General features: G+C 44.6%; 2 protein-coding genes across 5 annotated transcripts; one reads left to right on the top strand and one right to left on the bottom strand.

Annotated features, from left to right (window-relative positions):
- Window positions 1-978: 978 nt before the first annotated feature.
- On the bottom strand, window positions 979-18,429 carry SNX5 (sorting nexin 5). Of its 3 annotated transcripts, XM_084774551.1 has the most exons (14): window positions 18,273-18,429; window positions 17,945-18,037; window positions 10,547-10,651; window positions 9,822-9,932; window positions 8,919-9,040; window positions 7,848-7,971; window positions 7,123-7,218; window positions 5,597-5,702; window positions 5,434-5,509; window positions 5,007-5,046; window positions 4,838-4,924; window positions 3,473-3,632; window positions 2,444-2,529; window positions 979-1,570 (listed from the first exon to the last, which is right to left on the bottom strand). In XM_084774551.1, exons 2-14 carry the CDS (start codon window positions 17,999-18,001, stop codon window positions 1,520-1,522), a joined length of 1,221 nt encoding a protein of 406 aa, XP_084630677.1. In that variant the 5' UTR covers window positions 18,002-18,037; window positions 18,273-18,429; the 3' UTR covers window positions 979-1,519. The 3 variants fall into 3 exon arrangements, with proteins under 3 accessions (XP_084630677.1, XP_084630678.1, XP_084630679.1); XM_084774552.1 differs by lacking the exon at window positions 17,945-18,037 and having other exon boundaries at window positions 18,273-18,403; XM_084774553.1 differs by lacking the exon at window positions 18,273-18,429 and having other exon boundaries at window positions 17,945-18,166.
- A 68-nt stretch (window positions 18,430-18,497) lies between these two features.
- On the top strand, window positions 18,498-25,566 carry MGME1 (mitochondrial genome maintenance exonuclease 1). Of its 2 annotated transcripts, none has more exons than XM_084774554.1 (5): window positions 18,498-18,637; window positions 19,362-19,927; window positions 22,499-22,715; window positions 24,146-24,278; window positions 24,621-25,566. In XM_084774554.1, the coding sequence occupies exons 2-5, from the start codon at window positions 19,423-19,425 to the stop codon at window positions 24,780-24,782; spliced, it is 1,017 nt and encodes a 338-aa protein (XP_084630680.1). In that variant the 5' UTR covers window positions 18,498-18,637; window positions 19,362-19,422; the 3' UTR covers window positions 24,783-25,566. The 2 variants fall into 2 exon arrangements, with proteins under 2 accessions (XP_084630680.1, XP_084630681.1); XM_084774555.1 differs by having other exon boundaries at window positions 18,501-18,637; window positions 19,391-19,927.
- Window positions 25,567-26,466: the final 900 nt, after the last annotated feature.

Raw genomic sequence — 26,466 nt, 5'->3', positions numbered from 1 at the left:
CTGTACTCTTGGCTTACTTCAGGATATTAGTAGTGGCCTCTCCTGACAGTTCAGCTAGTTCCCAAGCACTGTGAGAAGCCATCCAATGCAGCCTGAGTAGTATACATGTCTTCGGGTCTACTCCATCTGTGCCTGCCAGGACCAACCAAGGGGCACTGAATGAGTACCCTACAACTGTGCGGTAGACTAAGTCTGTACGTGCATCATCAGACCACAGGGCTTCAGCTGACAGCTGGCTTAGTTAGAGGTGGCCGCATACCAGGCACGAGACAGAACTTTTTGTTTGTTTTCAAGACAGGGACTCTGTAGCCTTGGCTGTCCTGGACTCACACTGATCCGCCTGCCTCTGCCTTCAGAGTGCTGGGATTAAAGGCAACGCCCAGCTGAGACATAAATCTTAACATGCAACTAACAATACGGTGGGAGGAAATACAGGCATGATCATAGCCACTCATGTAGTTGTGGTCTGGGCACCCACTGTCACCAAACACAGAAACAGTATAGGAATGACAGGGAAGGCGATAAAGACAGGAGCCAGATTTTGTTGTGAAGTCTTTGCTTAACTCCAGACTCCCATCAACTGTGCTATGGAATCAAACCGATTTAGGTATGAAAGTACACCCCACCCAGGCCACAAACAAACATGGTATTTAATATTTAAATACCAGTTTAAATTACTAGAAACTTGGCCAACAGCCAAGCTGAACAGACCTCAAAACTAGGCAGGAGTGCTGGCACATCACACCCACAGAACTCCAGAGGCCGGGGAGCTGAGGCAGTAGAATCCTAAATACAAGAGCAAACCCTGTTTCAAAAAATACTGGGAGCTCAAAGTAAGGCTTGCCGAAGTCCTGGGCTCAGGCCCTAGGTAAGACAGGTGGTAAAGACTGGGCAGACAATAAAACCTTTTCACCTCTGGAATGCCTCAACAGAATTCTTGAGACCCACTCTAGTTTTCAGCAAAAACACTCGATAGGGTAGCATGAATTATTTTATTATATACTTTATAAAAACATCCAAAGCATACACACATGCCCCACCATCATGGAGTATCAGAACCCTAGATTCTCCTTTTCCTCAAGTATTTTTATCCCAGATACAAAAATGGAGCTGCAAAGGGTGTCTACTACTTGCCCACAAGCAGTCACCATTGGCTGGAATTGGCACACATCTGTAGGGGCAGAAGCACAGGAAATGTTGAGACAGATGTAGGCCAGGCTATTTCCAGAAGGCACACATCTCCATACCATTTACTAGTGACCCCTGACCATCTATAGGAGAATCCATTATTCAGTCTACCTACTTTGAGGTATTAAATGCATAAGAAAAGGATTGGTTATGTCCAAGTAACATGCAGTGAAAATATTTTTAAACCAACATGGTTAAGTGTTAAGATTTTTAGAAATCAAAATATTTATTCACATGATTTTAAACTAGTCAAAGCTATGTCATTTGCAGTAATGATTGAAGTGCAAGTGATGCTGGCTTTCACACTGGTGTCCTTCAGAGTAAAGACAGTTCAGTTGTTCTTGAATAAATCAATGCAGCTCTGCAAGAGGGAGACATTATTCTAGGAAAAAGAAGGGGGATAAATGAATGAAACAAACCCAGACACAGCTTTTCTTACAAACTCTGAACCTGAAGTAACCAAACTAGGCTGACACTTTCCTCTATGAACTCCCAACACCACCCATTGCCTGCACTTCCCAGAGGGCTCCAGGCAAGAAGCCAGTGGCCACTCCCGCCACACTCGAATCACAAACTGTAACGCTGGTGACCGAGAGAGGCTTGCCACAGACTAACTCGACAATATTCTGAGAGCTGCAAGGAGACTCTTCCATGGATTGTTGCTGTTAGAGACCAAACCTATGCCCTGCACTGAGCGCCCCTCCCAAAAACCAGACTGGGACTTAAGTACAGGTACCAAAAGTCTTAACCCTGAGTTCAAGAACTTAGGAGCAAGCACCTGGGTCCTGTTTCTTTGCTGAGTTACCACTAAGCACACACCACAGGACAATGAATTAATTTTTAGTTTTTACTTTTAATCCCAACACTTAAGAGACAGAAGCAAGTGGCTCTCTTTGAGTTCCAAGCAAGTTCCAAGACAGCCAGAGCTATAATTGAGATGTATCAAAAAAACAAAAACAGTATCAAGACACTAAAGTGTCCTGTTTGGGTATGTGATTGCACGGCAGTGTCTCACTATGTAGTTCAAGCTGTCCTCTTTAAACTTGTATTTCTCTTCTATCACAACCTTTAGTTCTGGGACTGTTAAGGTTTACACTGCCACACTCAGTTCTGAAGAGCTTACTAACAAAAGTCAGGTCCACAAGGGAGACCAAAGAATACTCAAAAAATTTCAAGTCTACCACAATAGTGGGACAATTTTACCTGCTAAGTAAGTGAGAGCCTAAAATACAGTATGGTTAAAAAAAGAACTCACCCTGGCATGCTTTATTTCCAGTTCAGACATTTCAATTAGGTTCTTTCTAAACGCTGCCACTCTCTTCCGTTTGAAGTTTACCAGTTCTATGGGAATAAAGAAAAGTTCAACTTTCCCACTCATTACAACACCCAGATGCCACATCACAAATGACCCCCAGCCCCATCTTACACTGCCAGTCAAGATACATGAAAACACACGGCACATGCATTGCCTGTATGTGCGCCATACTACTGAATCACCAAGTACATCTTGGTTAGAGAACTGGTAGCCCAAAACTGCCCAAAGTTGGGGTGACCCTCCCCTCCACCACTTCCTATATGTAGCTGGCGGGACATGGATGACTATACTTAACTTCCTTATGGAACCCTGTGGGATAGGAAACAAATCCACTGCACTATTTTAATTACATTTATGTATTTGAGGAGATACACTCTAGTATTTGTGCTGGCTTTGCTTTTATTGCTTTTAATGCCCACCGGGGCAGGATAAACGAAACCCTCCCAGGAAAAAGCCACACCTTATTTTCCAGCCTTTCTGACATTGGGGGTAAGCTCCTAGCTAACACATACACTGGGACCAGGATCTCATCTGGGAAACATGTTATCCTTCAGATAATCCACTACTGTTGTCTCTGGTGCTGAGGCACAAACTCTCACCCCGCCATGTTGCATTTCATCAGTTCATGAAGATTACTCTATAATACACTCCTATAATAACGAACACACTCTGAATTTCCCATAACCTCAGTATCCTTTTGTATATGTGTGTTCACATTTGAGCCTAGTAACCAACTGAGATCAAGAGAGGGTTTCTAAAACTCAAATTACAGATGGCTGTGAGCCAACTCTCCAGCCTAACAGAAACAGTTTCTTCAGTGTTACAATTCACCTTCTTGTGTTGCTGGGTCTAGCCCATAGCCCCAGACACCCTAGGAAGGCTGGACCTCAGCCATATGGGGAGGGATTTATGTCTACATAGTTTCTAGTATTTGTTCCCAAATAAAAATTTATAGAAGAAATGCTCAACCTTCTTTGGCAGATTCAGAAAGCTGTTCAAACTTCTGGCAGCATTCCTGCTGGTGAGTCTCAGCCAACTTGACATCTTTGCTTTTTAACCGGGCCTTGTCCAAAGCTTTGTTTGAATTTTCATAGTCAATTAGGGCTTTTGTGCGTCTGTATAGGAGATCCTGGGACAAAGTTAACAATCATGACATAAAAATTTCCAGAGAGCAAAATAAAGTATCACACACTGGAAATGTCTAGCCCTGCTGTCCCACCCAAAGTCTAGAAAGCATCCACAGTGTAATACTTTTCTCTATCTAGTATTAATGTTTATTTTTGGGCCAGGCGGTGGTAGTGCACGCCTTTAATGCAGGTACACCAGAGGTAAAGGCGGGCAGATCTCTGAGTTCCAAGCCATCCAGAGAAAACACATAGAATGTCTCATTCTAAGCCACATGACAAGGGCGCAGGAAATCAAACTGCTGAGCCACCTCTCTAGCTCGTTTTCCAGCATAATAAAATTTCTTAAGAGACTGAGGATGATATAGTACTTGCCTCGCACACGCTATGATTTCTCTTCTCTTTGGTTTTTCGAAACAGGGTTTCTGTGTAATAGCCCTGGTTGTCCTAGATTCGCTTTATAAACTAGACTGACCTCGAACTCACAGCAACTGCCTGCCAAGTGCTGGGATTAAAGGTGTGTGCCACCATTGACCAAACACTTCTGAAGATTATTTTAATAATCCTTATATAGAAGACCCAGAAAAGGCTTCCATCTAGAACTTTTGGAAATCAGCACCAAGGACTATCTGACTTGAAAAATTTGCATCTCAAATACATAAACCCTATAATTTCTGAGTTTCAGGCCAGTGTGAGAGGGCCTGCTTTACTAGGGGTTAAAATGTATGGCTCAGGGCTGGAGAGGTGGCTCAGTGGAAAAGAGCGCCTGCTCTTCCAAAGGTCCTGAGTTCAATTCCCAGCAACCACATGGCGCCTCACAACCACCTGTAATGTGATATGGTGCCCTCTTCTGGCTTGCAGGAGTACATGCAAGCAGAGCACTGTGTACATAATAATTAAATACATTTTTTAAATAAAATTAAATTAAAATGTATGGCTCTGAAGGAAAAATAAATGTCTAGCCCCCTCTCCCCCCGCCCCCCATCTAGAAAGCACCCACAGAGTAAAGACTTTTCTCTAGTATTAAGATTTGGTTTTTTGGGACTGGACTTCACATGCATGTGCATGCACACACAAACATTCCAAACAAGTCTACCCCAATATAAAGCAACATTCCTGTGCAGTCCAAAGAGACTATCTTAAGCATTAAATGTCTGGTTATGGCAAAATAAACTAGTACTGTTAAAGCACTAAAGAACTTCCACCTTACCTTTGCAGCCTCTATGTTGAGCATGTAGTACCGGAGGAGCTCTGTCAGTTTTAAGTCTTCATCTGATGAGACTCGACCTTCCACTTTCTATTTTAAATAAGTAAAGGTCAGTCACCATCCAGGCAGAATGTTAACTAAATATTACCAATATCAACACAAAACTTCTTACCCTAAGTTTTTCAAATAGCTCTGCAACCTTCAACAGGTACCTGAAAGTATATAGTTTAAGATCTTAGCTCTCTATGATATATAAACTTATCAGTGCTCTTAAGACCACCATAGCCAAGAATTAAGGTTTGTGATGGTGACACACACCTTTAACCCCCAGCACTCAGATCAAAGTTTGAAGCCAGCCTGGGATACAGAGAAACCAAACCAAACAAAGAGATGAGGATGTGTATCAATCTCACTGTAACCAAGGATCACCAGCTGGAATGTCTGATGTAATGTAACTGTATCAGCACACGGCACCAGGGCTCTCACTATAGTACCCAGTGAGAAGATCAGGGAAGGGGAGAGATCTACAAGCTGAACTAAGGGCCTTGCCTAACTGAGGAAAACCCTTGGCTTAAACACCCCAGCCACCCAAAACTTACTTTTTGATGACTGTGGGTTCTTCTAAGGCCAGGCTATGCAAGCAGGCTGCAGTGTGGATGTAGTCATCAGCAACACCTGGAGGAAACAGGCACAGACCTCGTTATCTGAGCAGAACAAGCACACAGCACAGCTGTAGGTAGCCAAGTAGGTAAAGGTATTTACTTTTGTGAGATCTGGTCATCTTGTCAGCTTTAGCACAGGAATCCTTGATCCTATTGTAATAGTTAATAAGGAAGTTCTTTTCTTGCTCAAAGAAGTCATCCACCTCCTAAAAAGGAGGAAAAGGAAACTTAAGCAAAAATGTCACATTCATTTATGAGGCTACGACCAAACTGAGTCTAGCATGCATGGGCTACACAATAAGAGCCCAAGTCCACACCAAGCAAAGTGGTTATTAATAAATATCCCGAACTTAACCTGGACATACTAGGTTATCATGATACTTACAGATTTGTAATTCCCAAGGCTGGCAAAACCAACCAGGTACAACAAGCTACAGCTCCATTTGCACAGAATCGTTTTGAAGAGCACTCTGTGACTAGCCAGGAACTACTGATTGACAGCCTCCACACGCCTGTAATCCTAGCACAGCAGCTGTCGGGTGGACACCGCCACCTAGCCCTGATACCACTTGTATTGGTTTTGGTTTTCTTTTTATAATTTGGCCATTCCAGCAATGGCAACAGACCCACATGGAATATACATAAAACCCATACAGTATTTCCTAAGAAACACCATTTCTAACCTTTCCTTTTCATTTACTACCTGTGTTCTGGGTTCCCCCATCAAGCCCGAGAGGCAAAGCTAGTATCAGATAATAACTGCCCAAATAATTATTTACAAAAAACATAAAGACACCGTGTGAAGAATGTCATTATCTCTGGCCATTCCTCAACAAAAAGCCAAACACATCTTAAGGCAGGTGGATCCAAGCCAGGCAAGGCTGCACAGTGAGTCCTCAAAAAAGAAAAGTAGTTCTTATGTGTGTCAGCCAAGCTTTATGTTTTCCACCACGACTTATAATGGGCAATCCACACTTCCTGTGGTTCTGATAAGTGAACACTGGCTTCCAGACACAGGAGAGCTACACCCCCAATCCTTGTCTTCAGTCACAGCCAGCCTTCACCCCAGCACTAGGTTCACAGCCTTCACTAGGTCACACCCCATGACACCATGCTTATTTTCTTTTTACAATTGAGTAACCTACTCAATTGTTAAGGACAAAAAAGCTAAGAGAAAGAATATTCTGAGGAAGTAAATTAAAGTTAAATTGCTGGGCATGGCAGTGCACACCTTTGAGCCCAGGAGGCAGGTGGATCTGAGTTCAGGGAAACTCTGGTCTCCAAAATGAGTTCAAGCACAGCCAAAGCTACACAGAGAAACCCTGTTTGTTGTTGTTCCTTTTGGGGGGTGGGGAGCGGGGAGCCAACGATTTCCTAAAATTGTATCAACTGTTTTAGAAACATTCCCACCCATTCCTATGAAATCAAGAGCTTTCACTGGGCAGTGGTGGTGCACGCCTTTAAGCTCAGCTCACAGGAGGCAGAAGCAGGCGGATCTCTGTGAGTTTGAGGCCATCCTGGTCTACAGAGTGAATTCCAGGACAGCTAGAGCTGCTACAGAGGAACCCTGTCTGAAAAAACTAAGAAAAGAAAATTTCTAACAGGCCAAGCATCTTTGCCCCTTACCTTAACTCCAGAAAATAGGACTTCATCAGCACTCTTCACCACACTTTTGAAAAAGCCACCAAACATCTCTTTGGTATTTTTCCGCCTAACGCTTAGCTAAAGGAAGGAAATTCCAAAAGAACCGTTTATGATATGGCATCTGTTAGTAATCACACTTACTATCATAACACATGCAGAGCACTGTAAGCCTGCCTTAAACCACTATGTCTCAAACGTAAGTAACACCGTAGTCCAAAAGGCCAACCTAACATTCCGAACCACGGAGGCACCAAGTCTCAGAGCTTGCTCAGCTCTTGGTAGAACCACTGCTCAGTTCTACTCATTTCAGATTTCAAGAATTTAAAGATATTCCGAGACAGTGTCTCACCATGCAACATTCCCTGTCCCTGATTGGCCTCCAACTCACAGGAATCTGCCTGACTAAAGGTGTGTGAAGTCAGGGCTCACTTTACGTATGAAGAAGCATGTTTTTTTAAAAAAGGTAACTGACATAAAGGCACATATATTTCAATTCCTTCCAACAATACTAAACAGCAGAAAATTAGTTTAAGGGGGAGGAGGCCATTTTTATCTTTCAGTGGTTTTTAAAAATGAGCTCTGTAATGGATCCGAAGAGGAAGAGAAAGTATTGTTTCTCCACTTGTTTTCTATGATGATAAATTCAAACTCAATAAGCTCATATTTTAGAAAGTACTTCAATTATGGAAATGTAAAAATTGCCTTACATCCTGATCATATTCCAGGAAAACATGGAAGTTGCGGTCTTTACTGAGAACAGGGTGAGAAGAAAGCCGCTGAAGAAAGACTTCATGTGAGGACACAGTCTTCTTAAATACAGCGAGATACTCACTGAAAAGACACACGCAGAGACTTCAGTTGGCATTGCTCAAGTCCTGCCCAACACAGAGCACTCCTTATTTAACTCTACTCTTTTGCGCATGGTCACTGATACAACACAACTAGACGAGACCTAAACACTCTAATCCCACTCGGTGTCTAGTTAAGTAAGGCAGCCTACATTTTGGAATTTGTAGAATGAATGAACCAATGAAGAAAAAAGTACAACTATAACTGAATTTGCTGCATCAAGGGAAAGACCCCAAACCAACATATAATTATTGCTGTGATCTGCAAAGGCAAAATACTCCTTTCTTTAAATGTCATAAATCACAAGGGACTGATGGAAGGGGAAGAGTACTTCTGAGCCAAGATAAAGAAATCCAAAGGGCACTCACTCTTGCTCTGACACACACATCTATAAACAAAAGGTGTACAGTATGGAAATATGTGGTTTTAAAATTATTCATACGCCTTGTCTCAGAATGCTTTTAATGATGTGTCATAAGGAGGAATTTGTGGGGGGAAAGAGATGCTGTAATCTGTGAACCTGGCCTCCTCCTTAAAGCCATCTATGTGGTCATTCACACTTACCAAACAGCATTTGCTATAATCCAACAACAAAGTTCCAGAACACATTACGTTGTGGTATGGTATGGTACTTTGTAGTTGTTTGACCCTCGAGATTCTTACTATTCTGAGCAAACCCTCACATATACCAAGTGATGCTGTGTAACCTTGTCTCCAAAATTATCCTCAATAATGCAAGTTAAATATAACTGCAGTAATAACTACATGAATAACTGTAAATATTAATAATCTTCTACAAGATCAAACTCTACAAAATGCAGCTTTAGAAACCGGCACTAGACAACAAATAGTTATATTTTTAGTATCAGGTCTTTCCATTCAGTCCCTATATACATCTCACAAGACAGAGCTCAAGAAAATTCACTTACGCTTCCAGTTCTTGCTTCATCTTGGCAAATTCTTCTTTTGTCATAGATCCTTCCCCTTCTCCCAGTTTCTGCATCTTCTCTCGGGGGCCATCGAAGTCTGGCTTTGTAGGGGCAGGAGGGATCTGAAGCAGAAGCACAGCACCTGTGAGGACCTTATCCTGGTGGCCATGTGGTAGCTGCCATCACATCACTTCTGCCAATACAGGTGGCCACCACAAACGGAGATAAATGTCAGCTCCCCTCTCGCCCACACCTCACTCTCTCAGACCTTTTAAAGAGGAATTATCCCAGGTCAGGTGTGGTGGCCATGCTTTGATCGCAGCACTTGGGAGGCAGAGGCAGGCAGATCTAAGTTCAAAGCTGATGTGATCTACTACAGAGGCCAACTACTGTGGCTTGAGGCTCTGAGTTTGACCCTCCCATACCATAAATAAATAATTCTTTTTAAATTAACAACATTCCTGAGCAAACTTTAGGCATCCATCTAATTCAATGTAAGAAACTACAGACAAGTAGCCAAGCAGTGGTGGCACGTCTTTAATCTCAGCACTTGGGAGACAGAGGCAGGTGGATCTCTCTGAGTTTGAGGCCAGCCTGGTCTACAAAGAGTCCAGAACAGTCAAAGCCACACAAAGAAACCCTGTCTTGAAAAACCAAAACCACCAAAACTAGAAAGGAACTATAGACAGCTGTGGTGTACAGCACCCAGGAGCAGACAGGATCGAGAGCTCTGCCAACTGTCTCCTTCACTGTGTGCCACTGAGGAACTCTAGTCTATCGGTGCTACTTGTGCCAGGGTGCGTGTGCAGAGATGGCTCAGTGGTAAAGTCCAGTTCACAGCACCCATGTGAACTCCAGCTCCAGGGATCTGACTCTGACTTTTTTTCCCTGAGATAAACTTACAATAAGCCCAGCATAGTCTGTTGTTTCAGTAAGAGTGTCATGTAGCCACACAAAGTCTTCATGTTGCCTTGTAACAGAAAACTCTGGACTCTGAAATGAGGGCAGTGTGGTCTGTAAAGAGATAAAAAAATGGATTTAGATTTCCTAGGCCCCACTGATGAGAGCCTCACACTATCAACAACACAGTAAGACCTAATAAAGAGCACAGCAGGATGATCCAGCCACTCGCCTACACCGCTTAGATATTCTCTTTTCTAGTGGACATTTCACAAGACCTTGTTTGTTTTGTTTTTCGAGACAGGTCACAAGACCTTTTGAAGCTTGCTTCTCATTAAACAGCAAATACAATACTAGTAAAAGACACCTTTCAGACTGAACCTTCCCCAAGTCATAAAAACAGACAACAGCAAGTACAATGTTTCCTGAGGTCTTCACTATGTAATTCTGGAAACTGTCCTTGGCTTCCTTTCACACCAGTGATTTACCTCACATGCAGATGAAACCAAGAGGCTCAAGCTGTGGAAGTGGTTGTGAGTGCACATTTGCCTGTTAAGGGCTCCACCTCAGCGGAAGGGAATTAACCCCTTGACAGGCAAGACAGAAGCTCAAGTTCCCAGCAGTTTGTCCCACGGCCCTAACAACTGTACCATCTCAGCTCAAGTGATCAATTGCTCCAGACCCCTCTGAAATGCAACCTAGCGCTTGTAGTTCTTACCGTCACTCACCTTGGTGTGCACTGTAAATTTGACCTTATCTCTCTCACTGAGTGCATCGGGTATGTCGATCTGAAGTGAGGGGTCAACATTCAGGTCCACAGATACAGATCGCAGCTGAAAGACATTTCAGTATTAGTGACATGTTCACTTTAGAAAGCATTTCCCACTGGGAGAGCCAGCAAGCACTCTTCAGTAAGGTGACCCATGGCCACAGGCCAGATCATCCAAATATCTCAAAGAGCTATACTAGTGGGACATGGCAGTGCATGCTTCAATCCCGGCCTCGAGGATTTCTGTGAGTTGGAGACCAGCCTGGTCTATGGACAGCTAAAACTATAGTGAAAACCTGTCTTCAAAAACCAAATCCTCCTTCCCCCAGAAAACCTTATATTAATAAATGCTACGATACATACCCAGTCAAGAGATCCTGACATCTTAGCATAAACAACCCTTGTTTCCCTGGCCACATTTTAGTATTTGTTCAGTTTCTCACATGCCCATGTGAGATTCCCTCAGACCCAGCCTGTGGCTACGCAGCATGTACACCAGCATAGCCGTGCATACAATCCAGTACAGAACCAGAAGCTGACTTAGAAAACATTTGTTTTCTTCTATAACCAGAGTAGATATGTAAGGAGGCTGGCTACATTTGGAAACCTAAGGCCAAGTGGTTTCTTTTTCTTGGTTTTTTCGACAGGGTTTCTCTGTGTAGCCCTGACTATCCTGGACTTGCTTCATAAACTGGTCTGGAACTCACAGAAAACTGCCTCCTGTGTGCTCGGATTAAAGGAGAGTGCCACCACCCCCGCCGAGATAGGGTTTCTCTGTGTAGCCTCGGCTGTCCTGGACTCTTTGTAGACCAGGCTTGCCTCAAATTCACAGCTATCCACCTGTCTCTGTCTCCCAAGCGCTGGGATTAAAGGAGTGCGCCACCACACCCAGCAGCCCAGGGTTTCTTTATTCACAACTTTGCTTAGTTCTGACATTTCTGGTAAGCAGCCTTGCTTCTGTAAGTTAACTCTTAAATAGACAGTCAAGAGCTATCAATACGAACTACAAAGGTAAACTGGCCACACTCCATCTTTCATGTCTGTTATGGTCAGATAAGTTCTTAGGACAGTTCCTCATACTGTAGTGTTGCCAACCATAAAACCATTTCATTGCTACTTAATAACTAACTCTGCAACCATTATGAATTATAATATAAGTAGTTTATGTGACCCCACAGGTTAAGAACCGCTGTGTAATTACTTTTGGAATTATGGTAAGAGGACCTAAGTGGGCAAGTGATGAAATAAACAGGGTTTATCTTAAGTACTGCAGGCAAAGTGACAACAGGAGTCCTCCCGTTTCTAACTATCATCTGGCTTTATCTTCTCTCACTGACAACCACAGAGGGGTATATATAGCCCCTACCACTTCTATCCCACTCAGTGGTAAAAGGTTGTGCAGTGCTTAGAGCTTGTATCCTTATTCTGGAGCCACCAAAGAGGATTAAAAATTCAGCATTCCTGCCCATACTTAGCAAATCCAATACCCAGTAGTCCAAAGGCATAGCAATTGCTAAATAAACCAGGCCTAAGGATAAAAGGGGTGGCAGCCTTACTGTCACCTAGTTCCTCCCAAGAATCTTAAAATTCTAACCCAAGTATACCGCTCTCCCCTTCCTTCCTCCAAGCACTGTTACACCCCCTCCTCCTCATTCTTCAAATCCACGGCTTCCTTTTTCACTGTTGTTACACACACATCCCTAAACACGAAGCACAGCTTGCTCAGTCAGGGCTGACCATTGGGTAGTAAGATACCAATGTGGCTCAGGGTTAAGAGCACTGACTGTTCTTCCAGAGGACCTAGGCTCAATTTCAAGCACCCACATGGCAGCTCACAACTGTTGTTAACTCCAACATCTGACACCCACACATTACTTGCAGGTAAAACACCAACGCATGTAAAATAATGCTAGTAGTGTGCCGCCATGCCCAGCCCTCTGCAGGTCTTTTGTGCATGGCTGGGACCTCCTGGATTTACCTTGTTCTGTTAACATGTCTATCCACTGCTGTCCGAACATGTTTAGACAGACACGTTCGTGAGGCTTCATAGATGTAGTTTTTCACACTCCCAGCACACACCCAGATACATCTCACTTAGATACTCCCTGTTCTCTTACAATCTTGCTGTCCCTTTTTGCAATGATCCCTGAGCCTCAATTAAGTGCACGAGCTGTACTGTAGATGCAGCAGTTGGGCCTGGCCTCTGTAACTGCATTTTGATTGGTTATGATTTTTCTAGAAAGTGGCCTATTGCAAGAAGTTTCTTTAATGAGGGATGAGAGCTACATTCCTGTGGTTACAAGGACAAACATTTAGAACGTAGTTAGGGAAAGTATCAGTCCTAAGTTTCCCTCTAAGATTCATGACTTCAATACCCCTGGGTAGGTTGCTAGGTTTCTAATAACAGCCACTGTTTTTCTCTTGATGGGATCCTAAATTTAAAACTAAGAAGCTGTTAATGAGATATGCAAGCCATATAAATATACTGCACTCCTAGGGCTTTAGAGCCATGCGGGTCATAGCTGTAGTTCATAGGCATCATGGCTAGGCGGGAATGTTCACTGCCTTCCCTCCTTTGGAAACTTGCACGGCGCACGCTCGCGCATGCACACCCTGCATAATCTCAGCACTTAGAAGGCTATGGCAGAAAACCAGAGATGAGGCCAGCCAGCACCAAGGCATGATTTCAATACCTTGAACACAGGAGAAACAAAATTGAGATACGGTAACTGGTTTGGTTGTCACAGCAATTCCAAGTTCTGCTTCTGCCATATAAACATTTACAGAGCTGGGCAGTGACAGCACATTCCTTTAATCTCAGCAAACAGCAGTGGATCTCTGCGAGTTTGAGGCCAGCCTAGTCTACAAAGCAAGCTCCAGGACAGCCAGAGCTGTTACAGAGAAATTGTCTCAGAACACAAAAACAAAACACACAAAGATAAGTTCTAGAACACCAAGGGCCACACAAAGAAACTGGGGTAGGGGTGTGTATGTGCATATACAATATCAAGTCCCTATTTTTTCTATTTTTATTTGATCACTACAAAGAAAAAATAGCCATTCCTATTTAAATTCTTAATGTAGAAATCTAACCCAGCACATGCTAATGAGAGCCCTCCCTTCAGTTATTCTGTTCATTCTAAGGGTAACGTATGAACAAGAACTGGAAGGGCTGCAGGAAGTGATCAGATTTGCACCACTCATCTCAGTGAGATGGAATCCAGAAGGCCCCATCCCTGCTGACACTGGCCATTCTTACCAGCAGTAGTCTACCAACACACACGCCATCTGCAATAGAACACTGCAGACAGCAGCGGATTGAGGCTACTCAGCCCCAAGTTCCCAGAACAGGAACTGAGGCCGGGAAGAAGGTCAGTGCAGCGTACTCAGCGAATGGATAAACAGAATCATCATTTCACAAGGCCGCAAGCCCGGATACTAGTCAGAATATGCTGAATTGCTGCCTTAAGTAATTCGTGTCAAAAAGCCTTAGCTATCTGGACTACTTTCAAATAACTGCAAAAGATTAGGGATCCTCAATGGCTTAACAGAAAATAGCTGCTGGTGACACCAAGAAGGCATTTGTCACCAAGCCTGACCACCTGAGATAGATTCCCCAGGACACACAAGGGAAAGAACAAACTCCCTCAAGTGTCCTCCAACTTCTACACGTGTCCATACAAACCTAAAAAAATTTTTTTTGGAGACAGGGCCTCTCTGTGTTAGCTTCTGCTGTCCTGGACTCGCTTTGTCACTGGCCTCAAACCCACAGAGATCTGCCTGCCTCTGCCTCCCAAGTGCTGGGATTAAAGGAGTGCGCCACCATGCCCAGCCCCAAACTTAAATTTTTAAAAGGGCAATGTGCTGGCAGGGCAGTCACCTGTGGAAAGTTAGATATTCACAAAAATTTCAACTTGGATATTAGTTAAGCTTACCACAAAATGCCCTGTAGTAGTTGATTCCAAAGAATGAAACAGTCTTCTCAAAAAAACTGAGACAATCAAAACTGTAACACTGAATCTTTGAATTGATACTTGGAGACATTCCAGTTTCTACCCACAAAATTGTTCTTGCTCAACTGCTCAAGCAATAGGCTGGTAACACAACATAATGTTGAAACAGCATTAATTTTTAAAAAGTGTTTATGTGCGTGTTACTGTTCTGCTGGGCAGCCCGCCCATGCTGACCCATACACATACATGCTGATCCTTCAGCTTCAGCTTCCTGAGGAGGAGGCGGCGGCTAGGGTCGCAGGGCAGCCACACTAAACAACTTGGTGACTTTAAACCCAGTTCATTTCCAGGTGTGTTCCAATTCTGGCCCACAATGCTTTGTGAACGCTATAGCAAAAGCACTCGAGGCTCCTCAAGTCCACGCCTAGTACATCACTTCCAATCGCTAAATTAAATGCACAGAACCTGAAACTCACCCTTTAGTGCCTTTGATAAAGTTCCTCATACTATCTGTACTCAACAATCCAGTGCTCAACAACGTCATGTTGTTTCCTTTCACAACTTATTAATCATAAACCTTACAACAAATTGGCAAACTTTACCCCACCCATCACACTGTTTTAGAAAGCTGGTTTAACCTTATGATTCTCAACTACCAGTCAACATGTTCAGTGCCAAAGGACATCTGACAGTGTTTACAGAGAGGGGGTGCCTGTCATCTCAAGTGGAACTGTTAGTGTCTACTATGGGAAGGACAGGTTCCCAAAACACAATTTCACCAGTGCCCAAGTTGGACAAAAAGCCTGACTTTGTCAGGCACTTACGAAGTCTCATCAACAAGAACAGAAAATCCTCTAAAAAATCTAAAAATGGCAAGCTGCTTTCCACAGGGGGGGAGGAACCCACAAATACATCATAACCTGCTAAAGTATTCACAAAGGGGACACCAAGACACCGTGTGCAAGTCACTGATCCAGAACTAAGGCGTGGGCAGCTTTGAGAAGCCACTTCCGCAGTTATGACTACAGTGCAAAACTTCACTCTACATAAAAAACAAAATTGATAAAATTAAGACTTGCTAACAGTACTGATCAAAGAGTTCAAGGCTGTACTATCAGCTTGTGCAAGTATCTATAGGGAACAGCAGTTAAATTATAAAAAGTTTTTTCCTGGGTCTAAACAGATAACCCTCATTAAGCCCATGGGACCCTCTAGTCACAGAGTTCAAGTCAAACAGAGGACTGGATTCAGGACCTCGCTCATGGTAGACAAACATGCTACCTCGGCTACATTCCCAGCCCTCTTAACAAGGAGAATCCCTAGTTTAAAATGGCTATAGAAGAGAAAGGGTCTTCATTTAGCCCTTGCAAGCGCAAAGATAGGCTTGTCTTTCAGAAAAACCCCATTTCAGAGTTTTTTTCCCCCTTTTTTGAGACAGAGTCTGATCGACTGTCCTGGGGACACACTACCAAGCTTGTTTCCCCAGATCCACCTGCCTGTCTTCCAAATGCTCGGATTTAAAAAAAAAAAAAAAAATCAAGCTTTTCAAAAATAAGACATATCCAGGAACAATCAGAACACTCCAACACATAACAATACTGTTGTGCATTTAATGTACCCTAAATTAGACTAATCAGACTAATCTCAAAAGACCTCACAAAGACACAATAAATTTGATATACACCTCAATCTAGTCTATTCAGGGAGACCCTACCTTCCACACACACAGACACTTTACCCCACCAGACTTAAGGGCTGAAAGAGCATGGGCTTTCTATGTAAAAGAAAATATGTGCCATGCAATTCTACCTCTAAATTCAGCATAAGGAGAAACCATCTTGAGGTAAAAGGTTTTTAGAGAATTCAAACGTCCAGACTCTACCCTCTACTCTACTCCTAGAGTTTCATTCCCACCAACACCAAAATCTGAAAAATTAATTCTAATTCTATTTGTCACTAGAACAACTTAAGAATTCCATCTTTATGGAAACTCAAAGCTAAATAATCAAGAGCATTCAATTAAAATTGCAAAATACATTAGTTGACAAATTTGCCCAACTTGGACTCCAATTCCCTTTTACAGTTGCCAAATTTCCTTCACATCACTTCTGCCATCTTGACCTGATCTGCCACAGCCTAGTACAAATCAGGAAACAAAAATGAAACCACCTGCTAAAACCAGTAATTATCTCAATATTTAACTTTAGTTAGAAGAAAGCAAAAGCTATGTAATTTTCTCCAGTTTGCACTCACTAAACCTTTAATCTCCAGTTTTGCTGGATCAGGATAATGGCGAACTCCCTTTAAAAAATCTATTAGTTAATAAAGCAGACATCAAGTCCCATCCAGTACCTACTATACATGCTAGGGGAGAGAAAAGTAATTCTTCTCGTGTAACAGAAATAAAACACCAAGTACAGAAGCTCTATTTCAATCCAGCACCTTTGTTGGAACAATCCAACTGGTGATCAGAGCTGTATTTTCTTACTAGATGAAATTTTGTCTATTCAGAGACAAAAAAAGAAAAAAAACACCCACTAATACAGCTATTATTAACAGAATAGCTAATTTCCTTTTTAGATTTTTAAAAACTCATTTTGTCAAAGAACTATGATTCTGAAAACAAATTTGTGGCCGACAACCTACTTGTGCGATGGAAATTGTAATTTAAAGGGCCAATAAAAGTGAAATCTTTGTCTACATAGCAATCTACATTTATTGCATTAGACCTCAAGATATTTGCAGCCTGGGGCGTACATCAACACACAGGGTTTACTTACTAAGAATTACAACTCCCACAGGGACACATTTAGCCCTTCTAAGTTGCAAGAAACATGCTACAAATTCTCGGTGGCATTTCCCCACTATTCTAAACAAAAAGGCAATTTTCTTAAATGGGGCTAAGAATTGCAAACAAACCTCCGATTCACTTTCCAACTACCAAGGAGGCGAGTTAAATTTTAGGAGCCTTTTACCGAGCGGTGGTGGCGCACGCCTTTAATCCCAGCACTCGGGAGGCAGAGGCAGGCGGATCGCTGTGAGTTCGAGGCCAGCCTGGTCTACAAAGTGAGTCCAGGACAGCCAAGGCTACACAGAGAAACCTCGTCTCGAAAAAAAAAAAAATTTTAGGAGCCTTTAATTAACACGCTCCTGAGGGTCTCCCGACATTAGCCTCATGGACTGGCAGAGCGTCTGTCGGCTTCGCACCAAAAAGCTAAAGAACTTGGGTCCCGCCTGTCTGGCTCTCCTGGGTCAGAGCACTTAAGGGCACGGAGCTGGAAAGCATCTAGGGAGGGGCGGCGGGAACCGGGGCGGCACGGGGAGGAGAGCTCCGGGTGTTGCCAATGCTCCCCCTGCCCGCCCAGGGAGGCCGGCGGGATGTGCAGCCCCAGGCAGCACCTCACCTTGCTGCGGTCCTCCTCCTCCTCCTGCTGCTCCAGCAACTCGGGAACCGCGGCCATGGCGACGCGCAGGGGCCTCGAGCAGGGGCCGCCCGGCTGTGCGAGGAAAGAAGAGGCTGGGCCGCCGCCGGGGCGCCTTTCGGGGGCGGCCGCGGCCCCGCCTCCGCCGGCCTCCCTGCCGGACGGCGGCTGGAGGCCGCTGGACTCCGCCACCATCCCAGCAGCCCCGGGCGCAGGCCAGAGGCACGCCACGTGCTCCCCCAAGTACGGCCTCCCCCGTACCCGCAGCCGTCCATCTTGGAGCCGGGCAAAGAAGAAACGCGGGGCCTACCCTCGCTCCGCGCCACGCGGACAGCCAGCACCGTAGGGCCGGGACGGGGACGCAGGGTCCGGACCCGCGACCGGCGAGGCACGCCTCGAGAAAGAGCGCGCACGGCGGCCCGGGGAATTTATTGCTCAGCCAGAGTCCAAGATGGCGACCCTCGGTGACGTAAGCCAGATCTCGCGAGAACGGAAACGCGAGGCTTGACGGTGCCCACGCTTCTGCTTCGGAAGAGGGATCTCTCTCCGGGTGGTGCGTGGACGCCGCAGTGCATGCTGGGGCCGCCTCTCTTTGGGGAAAGCGCGGGACCGATAAAAATACGGATCCCGAGAGGTTGTTCGCACCCTGGATGTAAAAGCGTGGTGGCATCTCAGGTACAGAGAGAACCCTGCAGTAGGCTGAGCGGCTGTTTAAATAGTCTCTTTCCTGTTCAAACTCGCGCGTGAGGGGCCACAATTGTCCTGTCCCCCCCCCTCCCCCGCCATGGGAGACGCCTGCAGAGGTCACTTTCTGGAGTTACCAAGTGACCTACCTGCAGAAGCACCTGTCCCAAGTCTGTCCCACGGGGGACCCACTTTTTAAAGGGTGTGAGGAATAAATGAGTAATGTCCATACAAAATATTTTGTAAAGACTTTGCTATATAGACGTAGGGTGTTGAGCTGTTAAGACTGGTCTACAAACTGAGTCCAGGACAGCCAAGGCTACACAGAGAAACCCTGTCTTGAAAAAACAAAACAAAACAAAAAAAAGACTTGAGTTTGGGTTGGTTACTTTGGGGGGGGAGGAGGGAGAGGGTAGTTGTCTTTATTTTTAGAGATAGGCAAGCTAACCTCAGACTTCCAAGTACTAAGTTTCCTGACCTATTCCACAATAGGTCAGGGCGTCTTGCCCCAAATTGCCAATACATTGACATTTAACGAATGTTAAATGATTTTGGTGAGTCATTTTTGAGAATTTTTCTCAATACACCAAAGGTTAGAGTAGGCACTTTTGATGTTTATTCTTGTGTGTGTGTGTGTGTGTGTGTGTGTGTTTACTTTCATGGTTTTAATATATAAAATGTACTAATCCTAACCCCACCTTTTTTTTTTTTAAAGATAACACAGTGCGCTTTTAAATATTGCAGACTAGAGAAGAGTAAGGGGGTGACGTCTAAACATGAAGCCGCTTCTGACCATCTGCAGGCTGTTTAGAAGTTTAAACAGGTTTCCTGTAAATCCAAACCCACTTGAGAGTTTCTCTACTTCCTCTTATTCGTGTGGCCAGAAGAAAAAAAACTCTTACGAAACAGTAGACCAAGCGAAGTACTCTCGTTTGGTACAGTCTGTCTTGTCCAGAGGCCCCGTCCAGACCCCAGAGTCACTGTTGAAAGAAGATGCTATCCTCTATGGTCCTGTGAGTAAGCAGAAGGCTCCAGAGCAAGGGCGGCAGGCAAGAGCTCCACAGAACTGGTGTCCTCTCTTCAATGAAGAGAGAAGTGTAAAACCACACACAAGTGTTTTTTCCAGTCCTTTGAAGATCCCTTTGAAGAGGAATGTGACACCCAGCGTGACTCGAATCCTTCAGCAGACCATGACGTCGGAACAGGCTTTCTTTTTGGAGAGATGGAAGCAGCGGATGGTTCTGGAGCTGGGAGAAGAAGGGTTTGCAGAATATACTTCAAGTAATTCTCTCACTTCTGGTTTTATGTGCTCACCAGATCCTAGGAGATAGAGCATTCCTGGCAGAGGAATGAGGCTTAAAAAGATCTTACTTCGGGAAGCAGAGGCAGGCGGATTGCTGTAAGTTCAAGGCCAACCAGGTCTACAAAGTGAGGCCAGGACAGCCAAGGCTACACAGAGAAACCCTGTCTCGAAAAAAAAAACGCTGGGCAGTGGTGGCGCACACCTTTAATCCCAGCACTCGGGAGGCAGAGGCAGGCGGATCATTGTGAGTTCGAGGCCAGCCTGGTCTACAAAGGGAGTACAGGACAGCCAAGGCTAACACAGAGAGACCCTGTCTCAAAAAAAAAAAAAAAGATCTTACTGAGGAACTACTTTCAAATAGCATTAAGTAGCATTTCATATCTGCTAACTGACATAATCTTCCTGTTAGGATAAAATGGAAACTCAGTGATCAAATAAGTTGACAAACGCATAAAATGGATTTAATTTATAAACAGTTTCACTTATTTTCTAACTCTTACAGTTTTTTGAGATAGGGTTTCTCTGTGTAGCCTTGGCTCTCCTAGACTCACTTTGTAGACCAGGCTGGCCTCAAACTCAGTGATCCACCTGCCTCTGCTTCCTGGAATGATGGGACTAAAGGCGTGTGCTACCACCGCCTAGCCAACTCTCTCATTTGTAAAAATTTTATTGGTTCTTAGAGAATTTTGTACAATGTGTTTGATCATATTGTCAGCCTTCAACTCTTTGTTAGACGGGTGAATATAGCTTCCTTAAACCAGGTTCTTTAAGCCAGGCTTGGTAGCGCACACCCTTACTCCCAGCACGTGGTGGTAGAGGAGAAAGACCGATCTCCGTTGAGTGATCCTGGTCTACATAGTGAGTTCCAGGGCAGCCAGGGTTGCATAGTAAAGACCCTGTCTTGGTCCAAGCGGCGCATGTCTTTAATCCCAGCACTCAGGAGGCAGAGGCAGGTGGATCGCTGTGAGTTCGAGGCCAGCCTGCTCTACAAAGTTAGTGTAGGATAGCCAGGGCTATACAGAGAAACCCTGTCTCGAAAAAACAAAGAAGACAGATTCTTTTAAAATAATAGACTTTTGAGTCTGGCATGACAGTGCATGCCTATAGTCCCTGCACTCAGGAAGCCAAGGTAAAGGTGACAGGTTCAGGCCAGTCTGGAATACCTAAGGGGCCCCTGGTGGTGGGGGAGGGGTGAGAAACCATTGGCATGAAGAGAAGAAGCTGATCTCACCGGTTACATAGGTGTCCTTGGTAAAATAGGGCTCACATTGACATTCTCTAGCCTTTGTTTCCCCACGAATATTATGTGCACCCCTAATGATGCATGAGCACTCTTCTTTTAAGATGATTGTCCTTATTTCCAGGTAACTTAGGGGGAAAAATACCAAAATAGTATAAGCATATAATTATGTGGGTGGTACTTGGCTATAGCAGCAGTGGCTCAGGCTTTCCTTTATAGCATTGCTTCTCAGCATGTGGGGCAGGGCCTTAATCCAGGCTCCAGTGAGGCCTACTAAGTGAAAGCTATTTCCTTCTGTTCAAGAGAATGACAATCTCCTTCCAGTTTGAATAGCAGGCCTTTAATCCCAGCACTCAGGAGGCAGAGGCAGGCGGATTGCTGTGAGTCTGCCCCTCTTCCTCTTCTCCATCCTCGAGGCAGCTGCCAAGATTTACAACTTGGGTACTGAAGAGATGCTCAGTGTTTTACAGCACTTGCTGCTCTTCCAGAAGACACAGGTTGCATTCCCAGCACCCACGAGGTAGCTCACAACCACCTGTAACAGGAGTCCGATATCCTGACCTGCATGGGCAACAGGCACACACATGTGGTACACAGATACACATTTAGGCAAAATACTCTTACACATTTAAAAAAAAAAAAAAGACTTACCACTTGGCTGCCCTATGGTTTTCTTTTAAATTCTTTCAGAAAAATTTTTAAAGAACCAGGCGTGGTGCTGGGTGTAGTGGCGCACGCCTTTAGTCCCAGCACTCAGGAGGCAGAGGCAAGCAGATTGATGTGAGTTCCAGGCTAGCCTGGTCTACAAAGTGAGTCCAGGACAGCCAAGGCTATAGATCAACCCTGTCTTGAAAAAAACCAAAACCAAAAAAAAAAAAAGAAGAACCAGCTGTGGTGTTGAACACCTTTAATCCTAGAACTCAATAGCCAGAGGCAGGCAGATCTCTGTGAGTTCAAAACCAGCCTAGCCTATATAGTGAGAGCCAGGACAGACAGAGCTATATAGTGAGACCCTGTCTCAAAAAAAAAAAAATTTTCTTGGGCTTCATAGAACAGTAAATTTTGCTGAGCATAGTTGTGTGTACCAGCACGTGAGAGATAGGTAAGAGGATCTCACGTTCAAGGCCAGTCTAGTACAGACAAGACCCTGCCTACAACAACAAAAAAGTGAGATTTCGTGACTAAAGGGTTTCCAGCTAAAGATAACTTTTGTGTAATTTAAACTATACATTATTATATATAAATATATATAATACTCAGTTTTTAAATCCTGTTTTGGTTTTATTTTTTTCCTTGATTTTCTTTTTAGATATGTTTTTACAAGGCAAACAGTTCCATGAGGCCTTGGAAAGCATACTTGCATCCCAGGAGAACGTAAAAGAGAGAGAAGAATACTCCCAGTCTGGCTACATCAAAAGTGTCCAGCATGTTTTGAAAGAGATCAGTGGTGTGCAAGCTCTGGAGAGCGCTGTCCAGCATGAGGCCTTGCAGTATGTCGGGCTGCTGGACTGCGTGGCTGAGTACCAGTAAGTACAGGAGTTTCCATCCCGGTGCAGGAGCGCAGGAATGTCTGTGGGGCAGGTGGCCCTTAACTGCCCTTGTAGATGTGCCTGAGGAATCGTGGCCTCCACCTTTTTAAAGTAAGAGAGAAGTGAGAATAAGGCAGGAAGTAGGAGAATCATGGTGGGGTAAGCCACATACTCTGTGACAATATGAAAATCGAAGTGACAGCTGGGCGTGGTGACACACGCCTTTAATCCTGTCACTCTGGGAGGCAGAGGCAGGTGGATCTTTGTGAGCTCCAGCCAGCCTTGTCTACAAAGTAAGTCCAGGACAGCCACGGTACACAGAGAAACCCTGTCTCAAAAAAAAACAAAAAACAAAAAACAAAAAAACAACAACAAAACAAAAAAACAAATGAAAGTGACAGGGAAGGGTGTGTTTTCACTGTCCCTAGCATGGTTTATCTTCTAGGCTGTCTCTTTGCCCTTCTCTCTAAGAAAGTTGCCGGCTGGAAGACCCAACTTGATTCCTACATTTTCTTTTCTGGTTTCCTTTTAATCAGTGCTGTTTTCTTTTGGTTTTCTCCCCTCCCCCCTCTTTTTTTTTTTTTCCTGTTTTCCCAAAGATTGTACAGTGGTCTCTTGGCCCTGAGTATCAACTCTCTTCCTGGCTCCCAGGCAGTGGCTGATATGATAAGGACTCTGAAGCAGCTGAACCGGCCTCCGGTTCCTAAGTTGCTGCTCTTACAGGCATTGCCGAGTCCAAGGGCTGCTGTCATCTGCAGATGCACATTCCAAACAAAGCGTGGGAGGCAATAACAGGATGTGAGGGGAGCTGGGAGCTGGGTGACATCGGAACCTCTGGTTACACAGTAAGGGTTTTTTGTGGTTTTTTTTTTTTGCTGGGTTTTTCTTTTTGTTTGTTTTTTGAGACAGGGTTTCTTTATTACATTATTCTTGGCTCTCCTGGACTCGTTTTGTAGACCAGACTGGCCTTGAACTCACAAAGATGTGCCTGCCTTTGGCTATTGAGTTCTAGGATTAAAGGCGTGCACCACCACAGCTGGGATTCCGTGCCCCACCGCGCCCGGCTGCCAAGCTTTCTAATCCTAAGAAGTGAAGGAGAAAAGCAACAGTCAGTGAGGGACCAGAATTAAAGTACACAAGAGAAGACTTAACTTGGTAGTTTTTCTGTTCCAGAGGAGTTTCAAATTACCTTCTTATTTGCTTGTTTATTTATTGTGTGTATATGTATTTGTGTGTACCTGTGTAAATATGTGGGCTCCCACACCAGTGTGTGTGTGAGGATCCAGGAACATCCTGGGGAGTTTGCTCTCCTGCACTGTGCTTGGGTCGTCAGCTTGGCAGCAGGTGCCTTTACCCACTGAGCCGTCTTGCTGGCCTACGATTTTCTGTTTGAACTGTTACAGAGATTTCCTCTGGGTTCTCCTTAGGGGCAAGCTGTGTGTGATTGACTGGAAGACATCAGAAAAACCAAAGCCTTTTATTCGAAATACATACGACAACCCGCTACAGGTTGTGGCGTACATGGGTGCCGTAAACCATGATGCCCACTACAGTTTTCAGGTCAGAACATTGAGCTTGACAAGCTCCTGTGTGTCGGGGGGCGGGGGTTAGGGTTTAACTCTTATTTACAGCACTGCTGGCTGTTCCTTAGGGTTCTCTCATCTACGGAGCCCGCCTCCCTTTCTGGGCTGTTTTGTTTGCTGTTTGTTGTGTCTTCTCCATAGTTGTTTAATGAGCACAGTCCATTATTCAGTGTTTCCCTGCCATCTCTGTGTCCTGGTGCAGTCTTTAACCAGCCTGCCTTAAAGGCTGATTTAGAGATCCTACTGTAGCTTGCTTAGCACTGGCTAGTTTGCCCTGGATCGAGAGAAACTACTGGGGCCGTGCTGTGTTTCTTTCTAGGTTCAGTGTGGCTTAATTGTGGTGGCCTATAAAGATGGGTCCCCTGCCCACCCTCATTTCATGGATGAAGAGCTCTGTTCTGAGTACTGGGCCAAGTGGCTTCTTCGATTAGAAGAATATACAGAAAAGCAAAAGAACCAGAGTATCCCGAAGCCAGACTAGAGGCCAGGACATCGCTTGGGAACCGTCACACACCTGCACCGCTTGGGGAGAGCGCTCCATTAGCACAAGATGAAAATGGAAGGGGTTGGGATGTACTGCTGCTTAAAAGTCAGAAAGTCAAAAATCAGCACTTGAAACACCAGCTAATCTACCTCAGGCTGTCACCTACCTGAGAAGAGGGCACACACGATTGGCAGTGACCTTGGTGACTTCTGCACTCCTTTGCAAATCCTTATGTTTCCCTGCCAAGATGCCCAATCTTAGAATTGAAATCAGAAGGCCATGAAACGTCAAACACCCAGCATGTCCCTAAGTTTCTCAGGAAGGGGAGGGGCCTCGAACCCCGAGAGTGCAGAGAGAGCATGTCGACATTGCCACTGTAACAGTTTCCTGAAAGGTGTTTTATACATTAGGACTCTTATCACTACAGGAGAACTTCTTCTTCTTCACATTAAATTCATTCACATCGGTTATTGGGCCCAGTGTAGACCTGGCTGCCTAGGATGCTGGGACACTCACACGTCATTGGCTGGATTCTTCTTGTGTACCCGATAAGCCCCAGCAGTCATCAAGCCTGAGTCTGAAAGTCACCATTGTTAGGGTTTTAGTATCTCTTTTTTGTGTCAGTCAGCAGGCCATGTACTAGAGAAAAAAATACTGTTGTGGAATATTTCAGCTAAAAGGAACACTTATGATCTTTTTTTTTTCCTGTGTTTGGTAACAAAAATCATTGGCTGTCCTTGAATTTGGGAAAGTTAAATAAATGCCCTTTATTTACCTGGAAGAGGCTTTTCTGTTTCATAAAGTAAGTCTAGTAGCATTGAAGTTACAACTACTGACAAAATTGTAGGTTCTGCAGTCACATTTAGTTTTCATTAGTCATAAAGAAAAAAAAAAAGACGACATGTAACTGACTCAGCTGTTAAATGCTTCCTAGTCTCTCAGAGGACCAGAGTTTGGTTCCTACTACCTAGGCCTGGCATCTCACAGCTGCCTGTTAACTCCTGTTCCAGGGGATCCTGTACCCTCTTCTGGACTCTGAGGACACCTGTGCTCATATGCTCAGACATACAATCACATAAATGATGAGCCTTTAATTTTCTGCCTCATCTCACCTTTATTTTTTTATTCTCTCATTATATCCTGAGCGAAGTTTCCCCTTCCTCCACTTATCCTAGTCCCTCCCCCCCCACTTTTCCTCTCCCCCAGGTCCACTCCTCAATTTCCCTTCAGGAAAAGGCAGGCCTCCCAGGGATAGCAGCGAGCCATGTGTATCAAGTGGCAATAAGACTAGGTACACCAAACAAACAAACAAAAAACCAAAAAACCCTCTCCTGAGCAAGGTGGACATGGTGGCACACGCCTTTAATCCCAGCACTCTAGGAGGCAGACACTGGTGAATCTCTCTGAGTTTGAGGCCAGGCTGGTCTACAGAGTGAGTCCAGGACAGCCAAGGCTACACGGAGAAACTCTTGTCTTGGGGGAAAAAGGGGGGGTTGGGGCTAGACACCCCCCCGCCCCTGATATTAAGGCTGAGGAAGGCAACCCAGTAGGAGGAAAAGAGTCCCAAGGCAAAAGAGGCAGAGACAGCCCCTGCTCCCACCGTCAGTCCCACAAGAAGGCTGGAGAGATGGCTCAGCCATTAAAGGCTAAGCTCACAACCAAAAACATGGGTCCCACAACA

Source organism: Acomys minous (assembly GCF_964271855.1).
Source record: "Acomys minous genome assembly, chromosome: 3".
Lineage (NCBI taxonomy): Eukaryota > Metazoa > Chordata > Mammalia > Rodentia > Muridae > Acomys > Acomys minous.
The sequence above is the reverse complement of the archived record's forward strand: the minus strand, read 5'-3'. Positions and strand labels throughout refer to the sequence as shown.

Coding starts and splice junctions, on each gene's coding strand:
- SNX5 (XM_084774553.1), bottom strand. CDS start 18,157: ATGGTGGCGGAGTCCAGCGGCCTCCAGCCGCCGTCCGGCAGGGAGGCC. Junction 5,703..7,122: donor TCCTATTTTCTGGAGTTAAG/GTAAGGGGCAAA, acceptor CCTCCTTTTTAG/GAGGTGGATGACTTCTTTGA. Junction 3,633..4,837: donor TCAACATAGAGGCTGCAAAG/GTAAGGTGGAAG, acceptor ACTTTGTCCCAG/GATCTCCTATACAGACGCAC.
- MGME1 (XM_084774554.1), top strand. CDS start 19,423: ATGAAGCCGCTTCTGACCATCTGCAGGCTGTTTAGAAGTTTAAACAGG. Junction 19,928..22,498: donor GTTTGCAGAATATACTTCAA/GTAATTCTCTCA, acceptor TTTTCTTTTTAG/ATATGTTTTTACAAGGCAAA. Junction 24,279..24,620: donor ATGCCCACTACAGTTTTCAG/GTCAGAACATTG, acceptor GTTTCTTTCTAG/GTTCAGTGTGGCTTAATTGT.